We start from the raw sequence: 17868 nt of genomic DNA on the forward strand, positions 1-17868 counted from the left end.
CGGGCACCCGTCCTCCCGCCATGCTGCCAGCCAAGGGGTGCAGAGGTGGTGTCGGGGAGGCATCCTCCGCTCGATGCCCCATCCTGGGGGCTGCCACCATGGGGCCATCCCTGCCCATGTGGAGGGGGAGCCGGTGCAGGCAGCAGCAGGCAGCAGGGACGAGCCTGCCCAGGCAGAGCTGGCACGCTGGGAGCTGGAGAAATCCCCTGCCGACTTCCCGCCCGGCGCTTTGCACCTTCAAAGACACAGGCAGCTCTCTCTAATTAACCTTCTCCCACCCTGCCAGGCGGGGAGGCGATTTTATCTTCATAGGGCTGGTGGAAGAAGCGGAGTCTAAAAAACTCGCCCGAGGGCCCTGGCAGGGTCGGTGCCTTCTCAGGGCTCAGCCTTGGCCAGGCAGCCCTGCTTCAGAGCCTCCCTGAAGTGCTGCTCTTCCTAGAGGGGACCGAGACCTTCACCAAAAGATGGGGGAGCTTGCGGAGCGGGCTCCCCCTGTTCCTACGATGCCGGCATGCTTCTGAGTACGGCTGGAAAGAAGGGGGGTTCAAGCAGCTGCGGTTGTGCACAGAGCAAAATTGTCTTGGTGTTCTTGCAGGGGTGCTTTGTGGGGGGGTTCTTAATGGGTCTGCTTGTCAAGCTGAGGCTGGCAGTACCGCTGAATCGAGCATTGTGAGCCTACATGAATAATGAATAGCCATCACATGAATATTTTAGAGACACAGTCCTGAGATCTCCCAGTGCTGCCTTAGAGGAAAATGGAGGAAAAGTTGTCCAGAAAGAACAATGTTTCCTTTAGGCAAAAATGCACTGGTGTCATTGGCTTTTGAAAAAGATGCTGCTAAATAATTCTCAGGATTTGCATCAAAAACTGGAGCAGTGGTTTGGCTCCAAGGCAGAAGAAGTTGGGAGGGAAGCCAGCCCTTTTGACACAAGTCGATGATTACAGTGCGCTAGGAGGACAGCAGATTGTACTTCATCTATGCAAGGGTTTTGCGAGAAGTCCCAAAGCCATGGCCACCCTCCAAAGAGCTGGCCGTGCTGGGCACTCAGTTAACGCACCTCAAAGGAGCGGCGAGAGGTTCGGTGGTGCACAGGGAGTGCTTGCTCTCCCGGGACAGCATTGCACTCTAGCCCGAGCGCTGCTGTCAAAGAGCTGAGTTGTAAAAACAAGGCCCAGCAGCGAAAATCGTGTTCCTTTTGCATGCTGCTGCGTCGTACGGGAGCGGGCTGCAAATCAACAGGTTTATGGGGCTTCGCAGCAGCATGCCCCTCTTCTCCACGCTCTCCTTGGCTGTCTGCGCTCTTGGCCTGCACACATGGGTGCCAAGGCACCTCTGTACAGCTCTTGTGACAGCATCTCTTCCTCAGTCGCCCTTTTCACTGCGTGCGATTAATCCAAGCATAAATGTCTTCTAGGAGAAGCAGGCTGTCGTGTTTAGGTAAAACCAGAAGCAGCCTATCTTGCTCAGGTAGGCACAGCAGAGCAATAGGAGTGGGATGAGAAACATTGCAATTAGAAATAGGCAATTAAGACACTAGCCGAGACTCTGATGTCTCTCTCACTCGCATCACCCCATCTGTATCTCCTTCAGTGTTGCTCTGCTCAAAGCAATCCTCGCTGTGCTGCTGGCATCAGCGGGCAGAAATAATTCCTTAGTGTTTATGAAGCGCCCAGAAATGTATCTGTTGCAAGAACGAGGGCAATTTGGGCATTTCTTCAGCAGCTCCCACAAAGGTGGCAGAAAATATCTGTAGTGGCTGTCCCTGGAGCGCTTCGGTCTGGAAATGGGGAATGGTGTGGGAAAAAAGGGCAACGTGTGAGAAAAACATCCCAATCAAAATGCACCGATCTTTGCTCTTCAGGTTACCCTCAAACTTCACCACCCCCAGGATGCGCAGAGGGTTGCAGGTGGTGGAGCAAGCCTGAGCCTCCTTTTCCCACCGCGCCAGCACTTCTGCCCATCCCCGAGTGTCTCTGTTTCCAGTTCATGCCACTGGCCGCGGCTGCCTGTGTCCCATGGAGGTCCATCGAGCACTGCGCTCCGTGCCGGTGGCTGTGTCACCAGCCAAGGACCCCGGCGGTGCCGAGGCCACACTGCCGGGGCTGCGCCGATGGGATTATTAAAGCGTTTCGCCGCTGGTTGGGCAGCCTGGGAATGGCATTGCGTGTGCCTCGGCTGTGGGGTTAGAAGTGCTGCCAGACCCAAGGCGTGGGGAAAGGCTGGGCTGGCTGGCTGCTCTGGTTGATGATTATGCAGTGCAGAAGGAAGGTAACTTTTAACTGAAGTATAAAAGAAATACAATAATGAGCTCTTATATTGCTGCCTCAGTGCCCACATAAAGACCTGAGATGGTTTTATTAAAGATGACTTGATTAAAAATGAATTTACTAAATTGCTGCGTGCTGTCTGCAGCCCACCAGCCTTCCACTGAAGCACCTTGTGTAAATGAAAAGGCAAACACTGAGTCCCTTTTCATCTGTCTTATTTGCCTTTAGGAAGCTAGGAAGCAAAGGAGGGGCCGGGCCAGGCTGGCGGTGGTGGCAGAGCCTGGGATGAGCACAGCAAGGGTTCAGACGTACTCGGGAAAATTATGCCGTACGGTTGCCGGCTTTGAAAAGGAGAAGAAAGGAAGAACAGCGTCTTCCTAACAAGTGTTTAGCATGGGGAGGCATCACGTAGTGCTGAGCGTGAGAAAAGACCCTTGCCCACGGGGCTTTGCACACTGTCGTGCTGCTGGCACGAGCACGAGCTGAAGTTAAGCTTTGCCTGCCTGTGTGGGCAGTGCCTGTGTTTTCCAGGGATTAGCCGGGTTATTCTCCGATTACAACTGATACACGTTACAGACTTATAGTCAAAAATGTCTGGCCTTAACCCAACACCCATAAAGGAGAAATGGTTCATAAATCAGTTCACTGTGCAAGAACAGGTCGAGTTGTTTATTAATTTAACCTTCTCTCCCATCTTGACCCAGACCGTCCGCGGCGGCTGCTGCCGAAACCCGTTTGATGGTTCCCTGGCTGGGCAGGCAACGTCCTCTGTCCTGCAGAGATGCCCAGGCTCTGGCTAGATTTTGGCAGCTACCTCGTAGCACACCTTCCAACTCCACATCCAGGATCCCTCTTTGTCACCGTCGTTCCTTCTATGCCCTATTTGCTGTGTTGGGGTGATGGAGACGGGGGACAAGGGATCCTGCGTTGGGCTGGGTGTGTTACGGGGCGTAGGGGCAACCTCAGCCCCGGGGAGCTTGTGGCTTTCCCCGGAGGGACGGGCAAAACCCCTGCCCCCATCGCCGGCTGCCGGGATGGGGTTTCGCATGCCTCGCTGCCGGGGTTGTTTGCTTCCTGCAGATAGCATCTGCGCCAGGCCGAACCGGCGAGCGAAACCGGCCCCCGCAGCCGTCGGCGCTGCCGTGGGCTCTGCCGGGGCTCGCAGCCCTGCGCATCGCCCCTCTGCCAGGGCCTCCTGCAGCAGCACAGACCTCGGGGCGTTGCGTTTAGACGTGCCCCGTGTTTTATTAGTGCCACGTGTTAATGGTGGGGCTGGTGGCTGCTGTGGGAGCGAGACGGGTAGAGCTGGGCTTGGGGAGGGGAGCGTCGGAGGGGCGTGCGTCCATGCTGAGAGCCATGGGGGGGGGGATGGATGGATGGATGGATGGATGGACGGACGGACGGGCAGGGCAGCGTGGGGGCAGATGGACGGGCGGACGGGCAGGGCAGCGTGGAGATGGACAGAGGGACGCGCGTGGGTGCGGGGGGACAGACGGACGGGCAGGGCGGCCTGTGGACGGGCGTCGGATGGATGGTCCGTGAGCGCACGGAGCTGTGGAGAGGCAGGGCGGACACGGGCGGCCCCGGGGAGGGCCGGTCGCGGGGGGGGGGGGGGCCGGTCGCGGGGGAAGGGGGGGGGGCGGCGGTGCCGGTGCCGTGGCGCCGCCCGGCGGCGGGCGCGGGGAGCGCGGGGCCGCCCCGGAACCCGCCTGCCCGGAACGCTGCTCCGCAGGCGCGGGGCGCGGCGGAGGGCCCCACGCCGGGCCGCGGAAACGGGGCGGTCGCCCCCGCCCCTTCCGGCTCCGGCGGCGGCATGGGCAAGAAGCGGAGCGCGGGGCTGGGCCGCTGCCTGCAGCGGCAGCGCGGCCTGGAGCGCCGCGGCACCTCCTCATGGGTAGGGCGGGGGGGCTGGGGCGGCGGGGGCGCGGCGGGAGGCCGGGGCGACCCGGGCTGACGGCGGCGTCTTGTCCCGGCAGCTGCACGCCAGCGAGGTGGGCGGCGAGCGCGGCCCGGAGCTGCGGTCGGCGGCCGAGCAGAGCCCGCTGGAGGAGTTCCTGGCCACGGCCGAGCTGGCCGGCACCCGCTTCGTGGCCGGTGAGGGGCCGGGACGGGTCCTGGGCTGCGGCTGGGCCCAGGGAGGGCCCTAGTGCCGGGCGGGGGGGGGGGGGGGGGGCGGAACCTTGGGGCCGGGGGGAGATCCAGGGGCTGGGGAGGGGGTCTCGGGGCCGGGGACCCGGACCGGTTTTGGGATGGGGGAGTGGGAGTAGGTCTGGGGCTGGCAATGGGGTTGGCCAGGGCTGGGGTCCTGAGCCGGGGCTGGGGGTCAGCAGGGACGGGGTGGGGCGGCAGGGGCCGGCAGGGCTGGTGAGAGGCAGGCATGGGGACAGCTGGCTTTGGATGACTGCTTCTCCCTTCCTGCAGAGCGTCTGAACATCCAGATCGTGTCAGCCCAGAGCCGCACTGGCCTGCTCACGGCCCAGGAGGCCCAGCGTGTCCGGCAGCTGCATGAGGAGAACCGGCAGTTCCTGCGCATCCCACGGAGGCGAGTCCTGCAGGGTCGGGCCTGGATCCCTCTCTGCTGAGTGGGCTCAGCCCCTCGGTGGCTACAAGCCTGGAGACAGCCCTCTGCTTTGTCAATACCCTGTTTTTGGGGGAGCCGCTACCTGACCTGCATGAGTCTGCTGTAACCCGCAGCACAGGTGCCTGCCTGCCGCGCGGGTGCTGCCAGCCCCAGCCCATCTGTCCTGGTTGTGTGGGTTTCCTGCTCAAAGCCCGGCACTGCTGGTGCATCCAGGCCACCTGCTAAGCCTTTCCAGAGCTCTGTGCGTGGTGGACGGAGAGATGAATCTCCCATCTTAAATGACCTACAAATCTTAGCTCGAAAAAACAGCTTTGTGAGTTCTGGTGTGCATAGGATAGTGTCCTCTCAGCTAGTGGAGTTTAGAAGTAACAAGGAAAAAAGGTGTACTTAAAGCTGCTGAAAACAGGTGCATGCACGTCTAAACTATAACCATCTCGGTGTAGCTGAATGTGCGGTGCCTGTGTCCTTTGTGGATGTTTACTGCAGTAGTGTAACTGGTCTAACTGCTATTTCTCACGCAAGCCCCATGGCAAGCACAGGAGCCTGCCAATTAATAGCTAAACAGCTATAACAGGTATAAATTCGATCTAGCACATTCCAATCAAACCTGTCATTATCTCAAACCCTTCGAGCCCCATGTTGGGCGCCAAAAAGGACTGTCGTGGTTTAATCTCAGTTGGCAACTAAGCACCACGCAGCCGCTCGCTCACTCCCCCCCGGTGGGATGGGGGAGAGAATCGGAAGGGTAAAAGTGAGGAAAAACTCGTGGGTTGAGATAAAGACAGTTTAATAGGTAAAGCAAAAGCCACACACACAAGCAAAGCAAAACAAGGAATTCATTCACTCCTTCCCATCGGCAGGCAGGTGTTCAGCCATCTCCAGGAAAGCAGGGCTCCATCACGCGTAACAGTTACTTGGGAAGACAAACGCCATCACTCCAAACGTCCCCCCCTTCCTTCTTCTTCCCCCAGCTCTATATACTGAGCATGACATCACATGGTATGGAATATCCCTTTGGCCAGTTTGGGTCAGCTGTCCTGGCTGTGCCCCCTCCCAGCTTCTTGTGCATCTCCAGCCTTCCCAGTCGGTAGAGCATGGGAAGCTGAAAAGTCCTTGACTAGTGTAAGCATTACCTAGCAACAACTAAAACATGGGTGTGTTATCAACATTGTTCTCACCCTAAATCCAAAACACAGCACTGTACCAGCTACTAGGAAGGAAATTAACTCTATCCCTGCCGAAACCAGGACAGACCGCTCACTCCAAAACGTGCTTGTTACAGGCCACGTTGGGATAGGGCAACCAGTGCGGAGGACTTGAAGCAAGCCGAGAGGGAGAGCTTTCTCGAATGGAGGCGACAGCTTGCCCAGTGAGTATGCCACTTGCGTCTGGGTAAGTAGCTGGTGGCATTTGGAGGCAGAGGAAGCAGTGGGTTGTATTTATCCTTGCTGGACCAATAACATTAATGTCTTGTCAGTAGCTCCCTGTACTTGCTCTGGAAGACTGGACACCCCAGCCACAGTCCAGACAAGTCTTTATGATGAACTCTGCCAAGCTCTCCTGTGTGTGCATGTTCTTGTGCTGTTTACAGTTAAAATTCTTCAGGGTGGAGTGTGATGTTCTGCTTTTGCCTGTGAAGTGGAGGAATGGTGAATGTGTCTTCTAAGAGCAACAGTGCTGCTCTCAGTAGAGTGCAGTGCTGCCAGCCTGCGTACGGCAGCTTGCGCTGGTCCGGTGCTGCATCTGCTGGCCTGGAGAGTTAGGTGGTATCTGCTCACACCCTGCGAACCCACGCTTGCCCTGAGTAAAGTCGTTCGGGCGGTGGTAACAGCAGGTCAAGGGTTGTATAGAGCCATTTCGGGTACCATCCCTAAATTCGTTATTTTTTTCCAGGTGGTACTCAATTGAGTAATAACTGCTGGCATTTGGGATAACTTCTCTGGTTTATTATTGTGGCTCTGAAATTTCACAGGCAGACTTTTGATGAGTTTGTGCTCTTTCCGTCATTTACCACTTCTCCATTGATCAGGAGCCATTGTGTCACTGCTGAACCGGTGCTACTGACACCAGTTTACCCAGGCGCTTGATCTATTTGCAAAACTAGCAGAAATAGTACCTACTACATGAGTCTGATTTGATAGCGCTCTCTGAAACTAAAGTCTCCTGGATCTAAGGAAGAATGGTGGTGTGCTTATTGCCTGACAAGGGCCCAATATGATGTCTCTTTTCTGTTTTGCCTTAGTCTTGAGGAAGAAAAAAAGTTAATTCTAACCCCATTTGAACGAAACTTGGAATTTTGGCGTCAGCTTTGGAGAGTCATTGAAAGAAGGTAAAGTATATCACTGTCCGCTCTTTAAAAGTAATGTTTAATGTGTTTTCCTGAATTGAAGCTTTTGAGTCAAGCTTGAAGTGTCTGAGCACAGGAAAAACAATTACAGTTAGTAATGTTTTATTATCAGCACTGAGGTGGTTTTGTTTTGAAGTGATCAAAATGTGACGTGAAGAAGGGCAGCTGCCTAGTGGTGCACGCTAGCTCTCAGCACTGCGATTCTGCAGGCGGTTCACTGCGTGTCTCTGATGATTCTTCAGATGCTGCTGCTCTTGGCCTCTTCCAGTAACTCTGTGTGGGAGGCCTCCTTTGAGACTATGTCTTTGAGGTCTTTTGCCAAGATTAACCCTTTCCCCTCTTTCTCAACTGCACAGCTGCAGCCTGACGTTCGGGGTAGGAGGCAAGGGAGATCAACTAAATAACATTGGGAAAGAAAGAGCCTCTTGGTCCTTGGCCTCTTGCCAGGCAGAGAAATTGCAGCAGTGCACAAAAGACAACAGCCTGTCATATCACAGAAATAGCTTTGTTTGCTCTGCCGAGCTGTAATACAATAGGAGTGCTATCTGCTACGTTAATCTAACTGGGGCATTTAATTTCACTAATAATTAAGTTTGAGATCATCTCGTCTGATTTTCCTAAAATTGAAAAATACTTCACCAGTGAGGTCATGGTGAGCTGGTCCTTTCACAGAAGTGGCTTTGTACTGGGTGTTGCTGGGCCTTTGGCCGGCAGAGAGCTGGGTCGGGAGCATCCACTATAGGATATCATGATGTGCAGCATGAGTGTATTGTGTGTTTTGAGGTGGCTGGAATGTGTTATTAACGCCTTTCTGCTCTTGTTGGAGCTTTTTATTTCATGTAGAGTGAGGGTGCTGTCTCAGAATCAAATGGAAAACTCCTCCAGTCCCTTATCTTGCCAGATAATTTGATCTGTTGTCAGCCTTTTTCTTGTGTTTGCTTCAAACTAGCTCCCAGCAGCGTGATTCAGTAACTTCTCTGTATCCCATCGCAGTACCATGGTGTCAGCTTTCTCTCGTATTGATCTTTGAATTTCTGTAACTGTTCAGTACCTCTTTGTACCCATGCAGCTTATTAAATGACTCCCTTGGGGGTTTATTGATTTTTTTTTTTTTAAATGTGTAACCAACTGCCTAGTGAGGCTTGAAATTCTTTCATTCAACCTGTGGTGTTCTGCAGCTGTCCTGAGTTAACAGAAATCCCTGTCAAACAAATAGAATCAGCATGTGGCAACCAGTATTTTAAATTACCTGCCTGGACAAGTCCTAGTGGAAAAGGCTGTAGTTAAATTTTCCCCCTCCTTTAGAAAAAAGAAGCATGGATGCCTCTGGTATCTGAAGCCAGTGCCTTTAATTTGCGTGTAGAACTGATGAGTCTTGCTCATATATGTGGTGGCAACCTGGTGTATGGACTTGGAAGATGTTTCCTAAAAGCACGCTTGCAAGGCCTTGCTTGCATGGGGGAGCAACATGTTTTACTGGAGTCTAAGACTATTCTTTCACTGTTCTATGCTTTTTGTGACAAGAAGAGCACAAAGGAAATTCTGAAAATGCCCGATAGCAAATGCTTAGAATCTGCAGGTCGTTTGTGGGAGACTTCGTACATCTCGCTCCATGCGAAGGGGACAGCAGTGTTCCAGAGTACCTTGCTGTGTAGGAAAACCACCTCTTCTCCTCCCTGTAGCCACCTCGCCGCAGTTTGGGGATGAGAATAGACAGAAACAAAGTTGTGTTATCACAGTTTTTAGTAACATTCTAAAGGATAGAATACCACTACTCTGGTTCTTGCCTGCTGAGCATTCTGAACGGTAGATGGAGTGGCGAAATTCGCATGCTTCTTTTCCCCTTGCTGGCTGTACAGGAGAATTAGTCAAGTGAGGCAGAAATACTGTATGGCAGTACTGGCTTGTAGCATAAGAATGGCTCGGTTGGGGTATGTGGGATGCTGAGATGCTTTGTTAATTCAAGTAAAGGTACTTAGTAGGATAATACAGTTAAAACCATCAAAATTCCAAGCAAAACCTAAAAGTGAATAATGTGCTGTGCCTTGCTGCTTTCTTTGAGGCAAGGTAAGAAAGAGTACTTTATGGGGCTTTCTTTTATTTTTGCAGTGATATTGTAGTCCAGATAGTAGATGCTAGAAACCCCCTTCTGTTTAGATGCCAAGATCTGGTAAGTAAACCACTTTCTTGAATGTTGTCTTCGCTTTATTTCTTAGAGTTTATATGGTTTCTTTTTTGTTTAACGCATTTAGCCACCTTGAAGCTGTTCTGCTGTTGTGCCTAACTGGATGTCTTATTTATGCAAGACTTCTGGCATCAAATTATTTTTCTTCAGTGTTTTTTGGTATTTCACAGTGTTGTGGATTTAGAGGCAGTTCTGCAGATGTTATATTGCAGATATTACGTTGTTCCTCATTACCCACTAGAAGTGTCTGCACTTAAAGGAATTGTTCTGTTTAAAAGCATAGTGGAATAAAATTGGGTGAGGATTACTGTGCTGAGAGCGAAGGATCAAGAGCTGTTGAAGTGACAGCTTTGAAATGATAGACTGTAGAACACTGTGCATCAATGAGATACGAAATTGCTCAAATAGTTGATCTTAGGAGTTCCTGCTGTGAGATGCTGATTAATATCTTGTTGTAGCTCTAAGCAGAAAGGTGTTTGCACACGTGGCCAGAAACAACCTGTATTGCAGTAGTTGCGTGCTCCAATTTGTTCTTGTAGCTGTCTGCTAAACACCAGTTCCATCTAGCCCAGGGAACGGTAAGCTTAGCTGCACTCGTGTGGAGCTGGATGGGGTAACTTGTCTTGCTGCTCTTATATCACCTTGGGGGGGAGGAGGAATCCAAACCGGAGCAGGAACTGATCCTTCTCTTGTTTTCTTCAGGAAAGTTACGTTAAGGAAGTCAGCAATGACAAGGAGAACATGATCCTGATAAACAAAGCAGATTTGCTGAGTGAGGAGCAGCGGGCAGCTTGGGCACAGTTCTTTGAGAAAGAGGGTGTTAAGGTGGTGTTCTGGTCAGCTTTGGCAGAGTGCAAACGGCTATCCGGAGAAGCAAAGGTACTGTAGATGACCAGTTCCAGCTGGGTATGTGCTCACTGCCTCTGATAACTTGCTTTGTAGTTATGCTTGTGATGTACCTGAGCACCTTTCTAGGGAAGGCACAGTGCTTGTCTCAAGGAAGGATTATTCTAAGGACCTGTGCAGCTGCAAAACAGCATTTTAATGATTGTTCACCGTTTTACTCTCCTCACTTTTGTCTCTGAATCAAAGTGGTACGCCATTTGGTCGCTGTTCATAGTGCTTGCAATTTCTCTTTCAAAGGTTAATGACATGATAAATAATACTGAACTAGAATGTAAATTTGTTCATCAGGCTACTCATGAATAGCTACAGAAACAGCCCTTGTAGATCTGTTTGCAAACTCTTAACTCATTGGCAGAATTGGAATCCTTTCCAAGAGGGATGCTGTGAGGGACGTGGTTATCTGTACAGAGGATTTTTCTCTCCCGGGGGGGAGGTGTTTCTTAGAGAACCTGAAGTACCTGAGAGCCTTTCTTTGTCCAGTGGAACAAACTGTGCTGCTGCCCCAAGTTATGTGTTATCAATAGATGCCACTTTCAGGTTTTACTGCGTTCATCTGTTACAGCCATCACTATTCAGCTATGGAACATCCCATATCTCCTTCCAGAAATACCTACTGGTATAAATTACCTACCTACCCTAAACAGCTGGCTTACAGTCCTTGGATAAAATGTTTTTACAGATTGATTTAAAAGCAAGACTTTGTGTGAAAGTGTTAGTTCTGTTTTCTTTTTTTAGAAAGAAAGGTCAAAATACTGTTGTTATGAAAAGGTCTGTCTTTTTGAATGTGAACTGTTTGCAGGGAAGAAATGTAGAGTTGGACTGTAAACAAGACAGGTTGAAATTATTTTAATGAAATATTTAGACCTGAAACAAAATGGCTTTGTGTTCTGAACATTTTGAAAAATTTACATTCATTCCTATTGCTAGGAACACTTGATAATTTAAAAAAACCCCATTTGCTGGGGGGTGCTGCTGCTGCGGGTGTGCGCGCAGAGTTGTGTTTCTGGAGAGAAACCTCTAACGACTTCACAATGAAGCTAACAATCCCTCTTGGAATACTTTTGTCATTCTCCTAAAACGGGCTAGTTGTTTCTACACCCTACTTAAGACCCCTAAAAAAACCTGTGTGATGTAAGCTGATGAAAACACAGTTGACTGCGCTGCAGCAACTGCAGTCAACAGCAAGACTTCGTGTTGTCTTTACATTTCACCTATGAAATACTGTTCCCACAGGAACTAGACACTGGAGATGTAGCAGAGGACCCAAGTGATTCCGAGGATGAAAGCTCCAGTCAAGAAGATGATGAGACGGCACAAGATAGTGCAGAAAGCACATCCACAGGCAATGCTTTGCAAACGGTAAATCAAGTTCTGGTTAGTGACGATGACAGTAGTGATGAATATGAAGACTGTGAAGATGATGAAGAGGAGGCCTGGCAAACCTGTTCTGAAGACGAAGGCGGGGACAAAGTAAACGCTATTGCCCCAGAGAGGATGGAAAGCAGGACTGATGGTGCTGCAGTGCAGCCTGTAGTGCAGGAGCAGAACAGGAACATCAGGAACTTTAGCCATCTGGTACAGAGAAACGAGCTGCTGGAGATATTCAAAACCATGCACAGTGGACCAAGGGTGAAGGATGGGGAAGTAAATGTTGGGCTGGTGAGTTGGACTTTCTGCTTAGATGGAACTCGCTTAATCTAAACTTTAATTCCATATGCCTTCCACGGGAAAAATTCATCCTGTAGCCTGGCTTCCTATAAGGTTAAAAAAACCTAGCAAGCACAAATCACGGAGGGTTTTGTGCAAATACTAATTCTTAAGTTCCTGGAGCTCAGTTTTCCCCACTGCTTGCCTTAATTTTTTTCAGTACATTTTATTAAAGTACTTTTGTGTCAGAGCTCTGCCAGAGTCTTCTGGCATCGCCCTGCCTGATATCACTGTTACCATTCCACTTCTTTGTCGTCCAGGTGGGTTACCCTAACGTTGGCAAAAGTTCGACCATCAACACAATCCTTGGAAATAAGAAGGTGTCAGTGTCTGCTACACCAGGCCGTACAAAACACTTTCAGGTATTGCTGACAAAGAGCGTTGATCTTTTCATCTTTTTATTTTTTTCCCCAGTGGAAGAGAGCTTCATTATGAACTAGTTGTAACCATGTGGACTTACTGAAAACTCTGTTTACCAACCTGAACTCTGCCCAGCAGAGTTTAGGTTGGAGAGGGATGGGCTTGATGTATGTAACTTTGGAACTATAGTTCCTGCTTCCAAACTCTTGCTGCAGTTTGAGAGTCAGTCATGAGAGCTGCTGTGCAACGGGAGATATTTTCCATCTCCTGTTTTTATTTAAGTAGCTTGGCCCTTCTTTTTTCAACACCAGTCATGAGGAGAGAACCTCTGAAAAGTGAGTGCTCTTCTGAATAGCTGAAGGTCAAGCTTTCAAACCATCCTTCTTGTCAGCAGTTGTTGCTGTGAATAAGTCTAATTATGCTGCCGTTTTCATATTGATCAAGCTCTTAATTTTGAGGTAGCAACTGCAATGCTATAATGAGCATTGTGGGATTTGTACTTGTTCAATCTCCTACCTGTTTCAAAAGGTCCAACATAGTTAAAGGTTTCTGGAGTGCTTTCTTCTCTCCCATCAGATTGGAGAGCTGAAGGTGTTGCTGCCCCCATCTGGACACCTTATTTATGAACCTTGGAAGGGCTGCTGTCTCCCACATCAGATTTCCTTAATTCATTGGCTGGGGCCAGCAGGGCAGATGTCTGTGTTGGTAGAATTTCTGCTTATTCTTATTTGCATCCTTGTTCCATCTATGCATTTGATTTTTTTTTGTTTGTTTTTTTTTGTTCCTTTTTCCTCCATGGACACTGGCTTACCTTGGTGAACTCATTGGTTATCTATTGTGTAGACCCTGTATGTGGAGCCTGGCCTGTGCCTGTGTGACTGCCCTGGTCTGGTGATGCCATCTTTCATCTCTACCAAGGCAGAAATGATTTGTTCTGGAATTCTGCCTATAGACCAGATGAGGGACCATGTCCCACCCATTTCTCTAATATCCTTTGCATGGGGGTTGTGAGAGTGTCTGCAAGCGTTGGATCTGGAGTATGCAATGTAGCATGTTCCAGCCCTGCTAGGGGCACACGTGCTCATGCGTTGAGGGTGGTGGGGACATGCATTGGATAAAACAGCCCTGCTGTGTTGGTCTTTCCCCATCTCATTTCAAGCTTGTCTTGTTGTCAGACTTGCCTCGTTTTTCTGGTTTGCGACAAAATCCAAAAGTCATTCTTAATGTGTGCTCTCAGAGTGACTAGGGCAAGATTACTTGTGTAGCTGAAAATCACCAGGTGGTTTCCTTCACTAGCTTACGTTTGCCAGCATATCCCACGAAACATTTTGGAAGCAACCTATGGAATAAATATCATAAGGCCGAGGGAAGATGAGGATCCGGATCGAAAGCCAACAGCTGAAGAGCTGCTAACAGCATACGGATGTGAGTGACGATCCCTTTAAAACCTATCACCTACGCTGTGTGCATGGTCCTGAACATGGCCTTAGGAGAACTTCTTAAAGTTAGGCCCAACCCAGGTTTCTCACGCATCGAACCTCCCCATTAGGACTTGCCCTCCTGTCAGGAAGGGCCTTTGTTAACAGCTAATCTCATGGGTTTGTTGCAATGGTGCTTTGCCAGTTTCATCCGACAGATGTAGTGATTGTGCTGAGGATGTTGGTGAAATGCCCTGCCAGTCTGTGTCGTGTGGTGCTCTCATCCTTTTAGATACCTCCCACCAATTGTGTCTTGAATTAGACTTTGAAGAATGCAGTGAAGGTTTATCTCCCTTGTCTGATTCTCTGATGCAGTTAATTTTCTCTGGCCTTAAAACAAAAAACCAGCAGGTTTTCTGGTGGCAGGGAGATGTCAGCTCTCATCATTCCTTTCAGGTTAGGATGCTTCTGCAATACCTCTACAGTCAGCAATGTTCCCTATTTTCCCTGCTTTCCCCAACGGAAGCCTCTTTCTAAGGGAATTTTTTTGAGAAAGGATACAAATGTGCAGTTAGGCAGTAGAGAAGAGTGTATTAATTCTCCTGTTGTACTGACACAGAATGTACTTTGGATTTGTCTTCCAGATATGAGAGGCTTTATGACAGCTCATGGACAGCCAGACCAGCCGAGATCAGCCCGATATGTGTTAAAAGACTATGTCAACGTAAGTGCTTCCTACATCTGCGTTTTCTTTCCTGCTAGGAGGTGAATTGAAGGTTCCGCTGGAGCGTGAAGGAGCACAATAAAGTGAATTCTATCTCTCTGGATAAAATCACCATATATCAAAATACTCTTTAAATCAGGCTATTTTTATGTTTAAAAGAATAAATGCAATTTCTCAAGCTGCTTAATCTCAAAAAATGATTGCTTAAAAATATGGTGCTAGCTAAATAAATTATCATATCTCTAAATAGGCAGCAGATATTCAGAAAACGAACCCGTATTGTACAGTTGGACTAGTATTTGGCACTAAGGGCTGTAGTTCCGAGTGTTGTAATACTGCATGCTTCTACAGCACCTCTCAGCAACTTATTGTTGAGTATTTCTTAATAGGATCCTCCAGTACTCCTGAGAGTTTTGCACTCTATTGTTTGCAGCTGGACACTACAGCTGGAAATGGTGCTTTGAAGTAGAGGTGGAACAGTACTTTAACTTAGAAGTCGAGCCAGTTGTTGCCTGCGAGGAGAAATAAAGTGTACTGATAGTTAGTCTGCCAGTGTGAGGCCCTGGAAGTCCAGGGCCCTTTTTAGGTTTGGAGTAGTTTCCTTTCCTTTCTGGGTCTCGCTCTGAGGTTTTCTGGTAATATCTGTATCCCATTGCTTTCACAGGGGAAGCTGTTATATTGCCATCCACCTCCTGGCATTGACCCAAATGATTTTCAGCACCAGCATCAAAGATGCCCACAGAGCAGAACTCTGCAGGCCAGTGGACAGGTGAAGCCTGAGAAGAATACTAAAGCAAAACAAATCGAAAATGTGGTGGACAAAACATTTTTCCACCAGGTAAATTCTGGAGGAGGTTTATTCTAGGAGTTTTTACTGCAGCACTGGTGTGTCATAGTTACTGGAAAAAATAGCTTTGAGGATGGAGGGGTGCTGGGTTGAGTTAATGGTGTTAGATGCTGTGGGATCTGCATGTAATTTCTACCCAAGAGCTCTCTGTGCTTTTTATTATCCCCTAAATCACTGGGAATGTCCTAGGTGACTGAAAGATAGCTAACGAGGTGCGCATAGTTGATTTTTAAAAGGTCAGTGGGGTGACCCTTGTCATTATGGGCCTAATGTCAATCTTGAGCAAATGGGAGTGACTGGGAAGAAAGACAAGGAAGGAGGGTGGCGTGACACAGCAACTGATGGAACATGGTTTTGGACTAACGGGTCCTTCAAACTAACTTTCCTTTCTTGAGATGATGTATTTAGGGGACGTGATAAGCTTCTTTAAGACAACTGATTTGGTACTACATGGTTGTTTTGACGTAGAACCTGAAATCAGATGAAAAGAACACAAACGGATTTAAAATCTAATTGAGAAATCTCAAAATGAAGTGGAAAATGGGAATTTCTCTTAACTTGTATGCTTCTTGTTAGGTCCCACAGGGATCTGTTTTGCCCCTACATTACTGAAAAAATTTATTAATGAGTCGTAATGAAATATCAAATCCATAACTGATTGAGTCTGCATACCTGACAAAGATCAGAGCAGGGTGTTTAGCGGTGAAGAGGATGGGTCATAGATAGCATGATCCATTCTGTTTGGTTAGCTGGATATGAAGAGTATTTGTTTCAGCAGAGCTAAAGATAGTCATGCATTTTGAAAACAAGAACTCGGGCTCTTTTCAAAAAACAGTGAGCTGTTTCGGAAAATGATGACCTGCAAAGAATTTTTGGGATTACTAGACTCTTCCTCTGGCTGCCCAAAGTGCTGGCAGGAGCTGTGAGCCCCGGCACCACTACCCACGCTCCAGACTTGAGCAAGCTATTTTTGTCTCTGGCTTTCACAGACGCCAGATTGATTTGCAAAGACAATTTGTTGTGTGCAAAGCAGAGACTGTGAGAATCAATCCTAGCGCCGTAGCTAATGTCTGTCGGAGCTCAGTGTCTCGTCAGCGCTCTCCCTCTGCTTGCAGTGGTAGACGCTGAGGACCTGGCGCAGCGAGGCATGGCTGCAGACAGAACTGGAGCGTGCTGGCAGGCTTTGACTCAGCTGCATGGCGTGACCTTTCCTGCAGCTCTGGAGCTGGGGGCTGAGCAGGTCTTGTAGGGTTTGAGCTTGCCTGTGTCTGGTTTTAGTAACATATCACAGTTCCTTGTGGTTAAATATCTTCTCATCGGTCACGGGTGATTATGACTCTCTTCCAGGAGAACGTTCGTGCCCTGATGAAAGGGGTCCGGGCTGCAATGGGATACCGGCCCGGCAGTGGCCTCGTGCCTGTGACTACACCCAGTCCTGGGAATGTGGTAGGAAAGCCCTGGAAAAAACACGGAAACAGGAACAAGAAGGAGAAAATTCGCAGGATCACTAAGCACTTGGAGGCTTAGCTGTGGCACCGGTATCTGGGACTGCACTGTCCTGCAGGCCTGAACCGAGGGGGGAAAAAAGCATAAGTGGGCATCACTAGCTCACCTGGGAGCTCCGTCCTATGGATTGGCCTGGGCCGGGGATAAGAGTGGGCTCATGGCTGGAGCTCATCCCTTCCGAGAACAAGAGACCTGGCCGTTCGTGTTATCTGGAAGCCAGCCCAGACGTTTGACTGCTGCTGAAACATCCTTTCAATGAGAGCAGATGGAACCATGCGGGAATGTGGTGGGTTTTTTTTTTTCCTTCCATAAAGGATGTATTTTATAGCTGTTGGGATCAAAGCAAGCCCTGTAAAACTGACTAAAATATTTAAACAGTTGAATCTCAATGAGTGATGGTTTGTTACATTTTGAGACGCTATTGCTCATCTCCTCTTTTTTTTTTTTAATGCTTGTTTGTTGATTTGACAGAACACTTTAGTGTGTTGAAAAATGAGGTAAAAGTATCTTTATTGCCCTCTTCTTTCTCTGCTATACTGGCCCTATTCTGTAGAATCCGGTACTGAAACCACTCCCTATGTCCCAGCTTAAGGCAGAGCAGAGCACGGCACACCATGCAAGGAAAATGCTGCTTTTATGTCCTTTACACTGAGCTGGTATCAGTTGTTTTTCTGTGTGACTTGCCGCTGGTATTTTAAAACATTAGTTTCGTGTGACTGGCCAAAAATCTGGTGCTAATTTGCCTTTAAATATATTTGAGATTTTACTTCCTATATGGCGTCATGTTCTGTCTCACTGACCTGTTAGGCATTGACCTAGTTGCAGAAGTGTCATAATAGCAGATTTTAATGCGTACGTTAGTATTGGACGCTAAAAAGACTGTACTTACTGGGGTCAGACTTAAGTGAGATTTATTCCTTGGTTGCCCTGCTGAGAAAATATTTGTGCACTTCGTCAGTGCTCTTCATTCCTAGTCCAGCACAGGGAGTAATGATAGGACTGGAAAGGCTTGCAAAGA

The 17868-nt window shown here is 49.0% G+C and overlaps 1 protein-coding gene across 1 annotated transcript; it reads left to right on the forward strand.

Moving 5' to 3' along the window:
- The first annotated feature begins 4082 nt into the window (after positions 1 to 4082).
- On the forward strand, positions 4083 to 17233 carry LSG1 (large 60S subunit nuclear export GTPase 1). Its single transcript, XM_076341065.1, has 14 exons — positions 4083 to 4163; positions 4246 to 4363; positions 4691 to 4811; positions 6133 to 6219; positions 7093 to 7179; positions 9307 to 9367; positions 10085 to 10261; positions 11522 to 11947; positions 12256 to 12357; positions 13199 to 13342; positions 13657 to 13780; positions 14418 to 14497; positions 15162 to 15335; positions 16692 to 17233. Exons 1-14 carry the CDS (start codon positions 4083 to 4085, stop codon positions 16869 to 16871), a joined length of 1962 nt encoding a protein of 653 aa, XP_076197180.1. The 3' UTR covers positions 16872 to 17233.
- The last annotated feature ends 635 nt before the right edge of the window (positions 17234 to 17868 follow it).

Source organism: Aptenodytes patagonicus, chromosome 6 (genome assembly GCF_965638725.1).
Source record: "Aptenodytes patagonicus chromosome 6, bAptPat1.pri.cur, whole genome shotgun sequence".
Taxonomy (NCBI): Eukaryota; Metazoa; Chordata; class Aves; order Sphenisciformes; family Spheniscidae; genus Aptenodytes; species Aptenodytes patagonicus.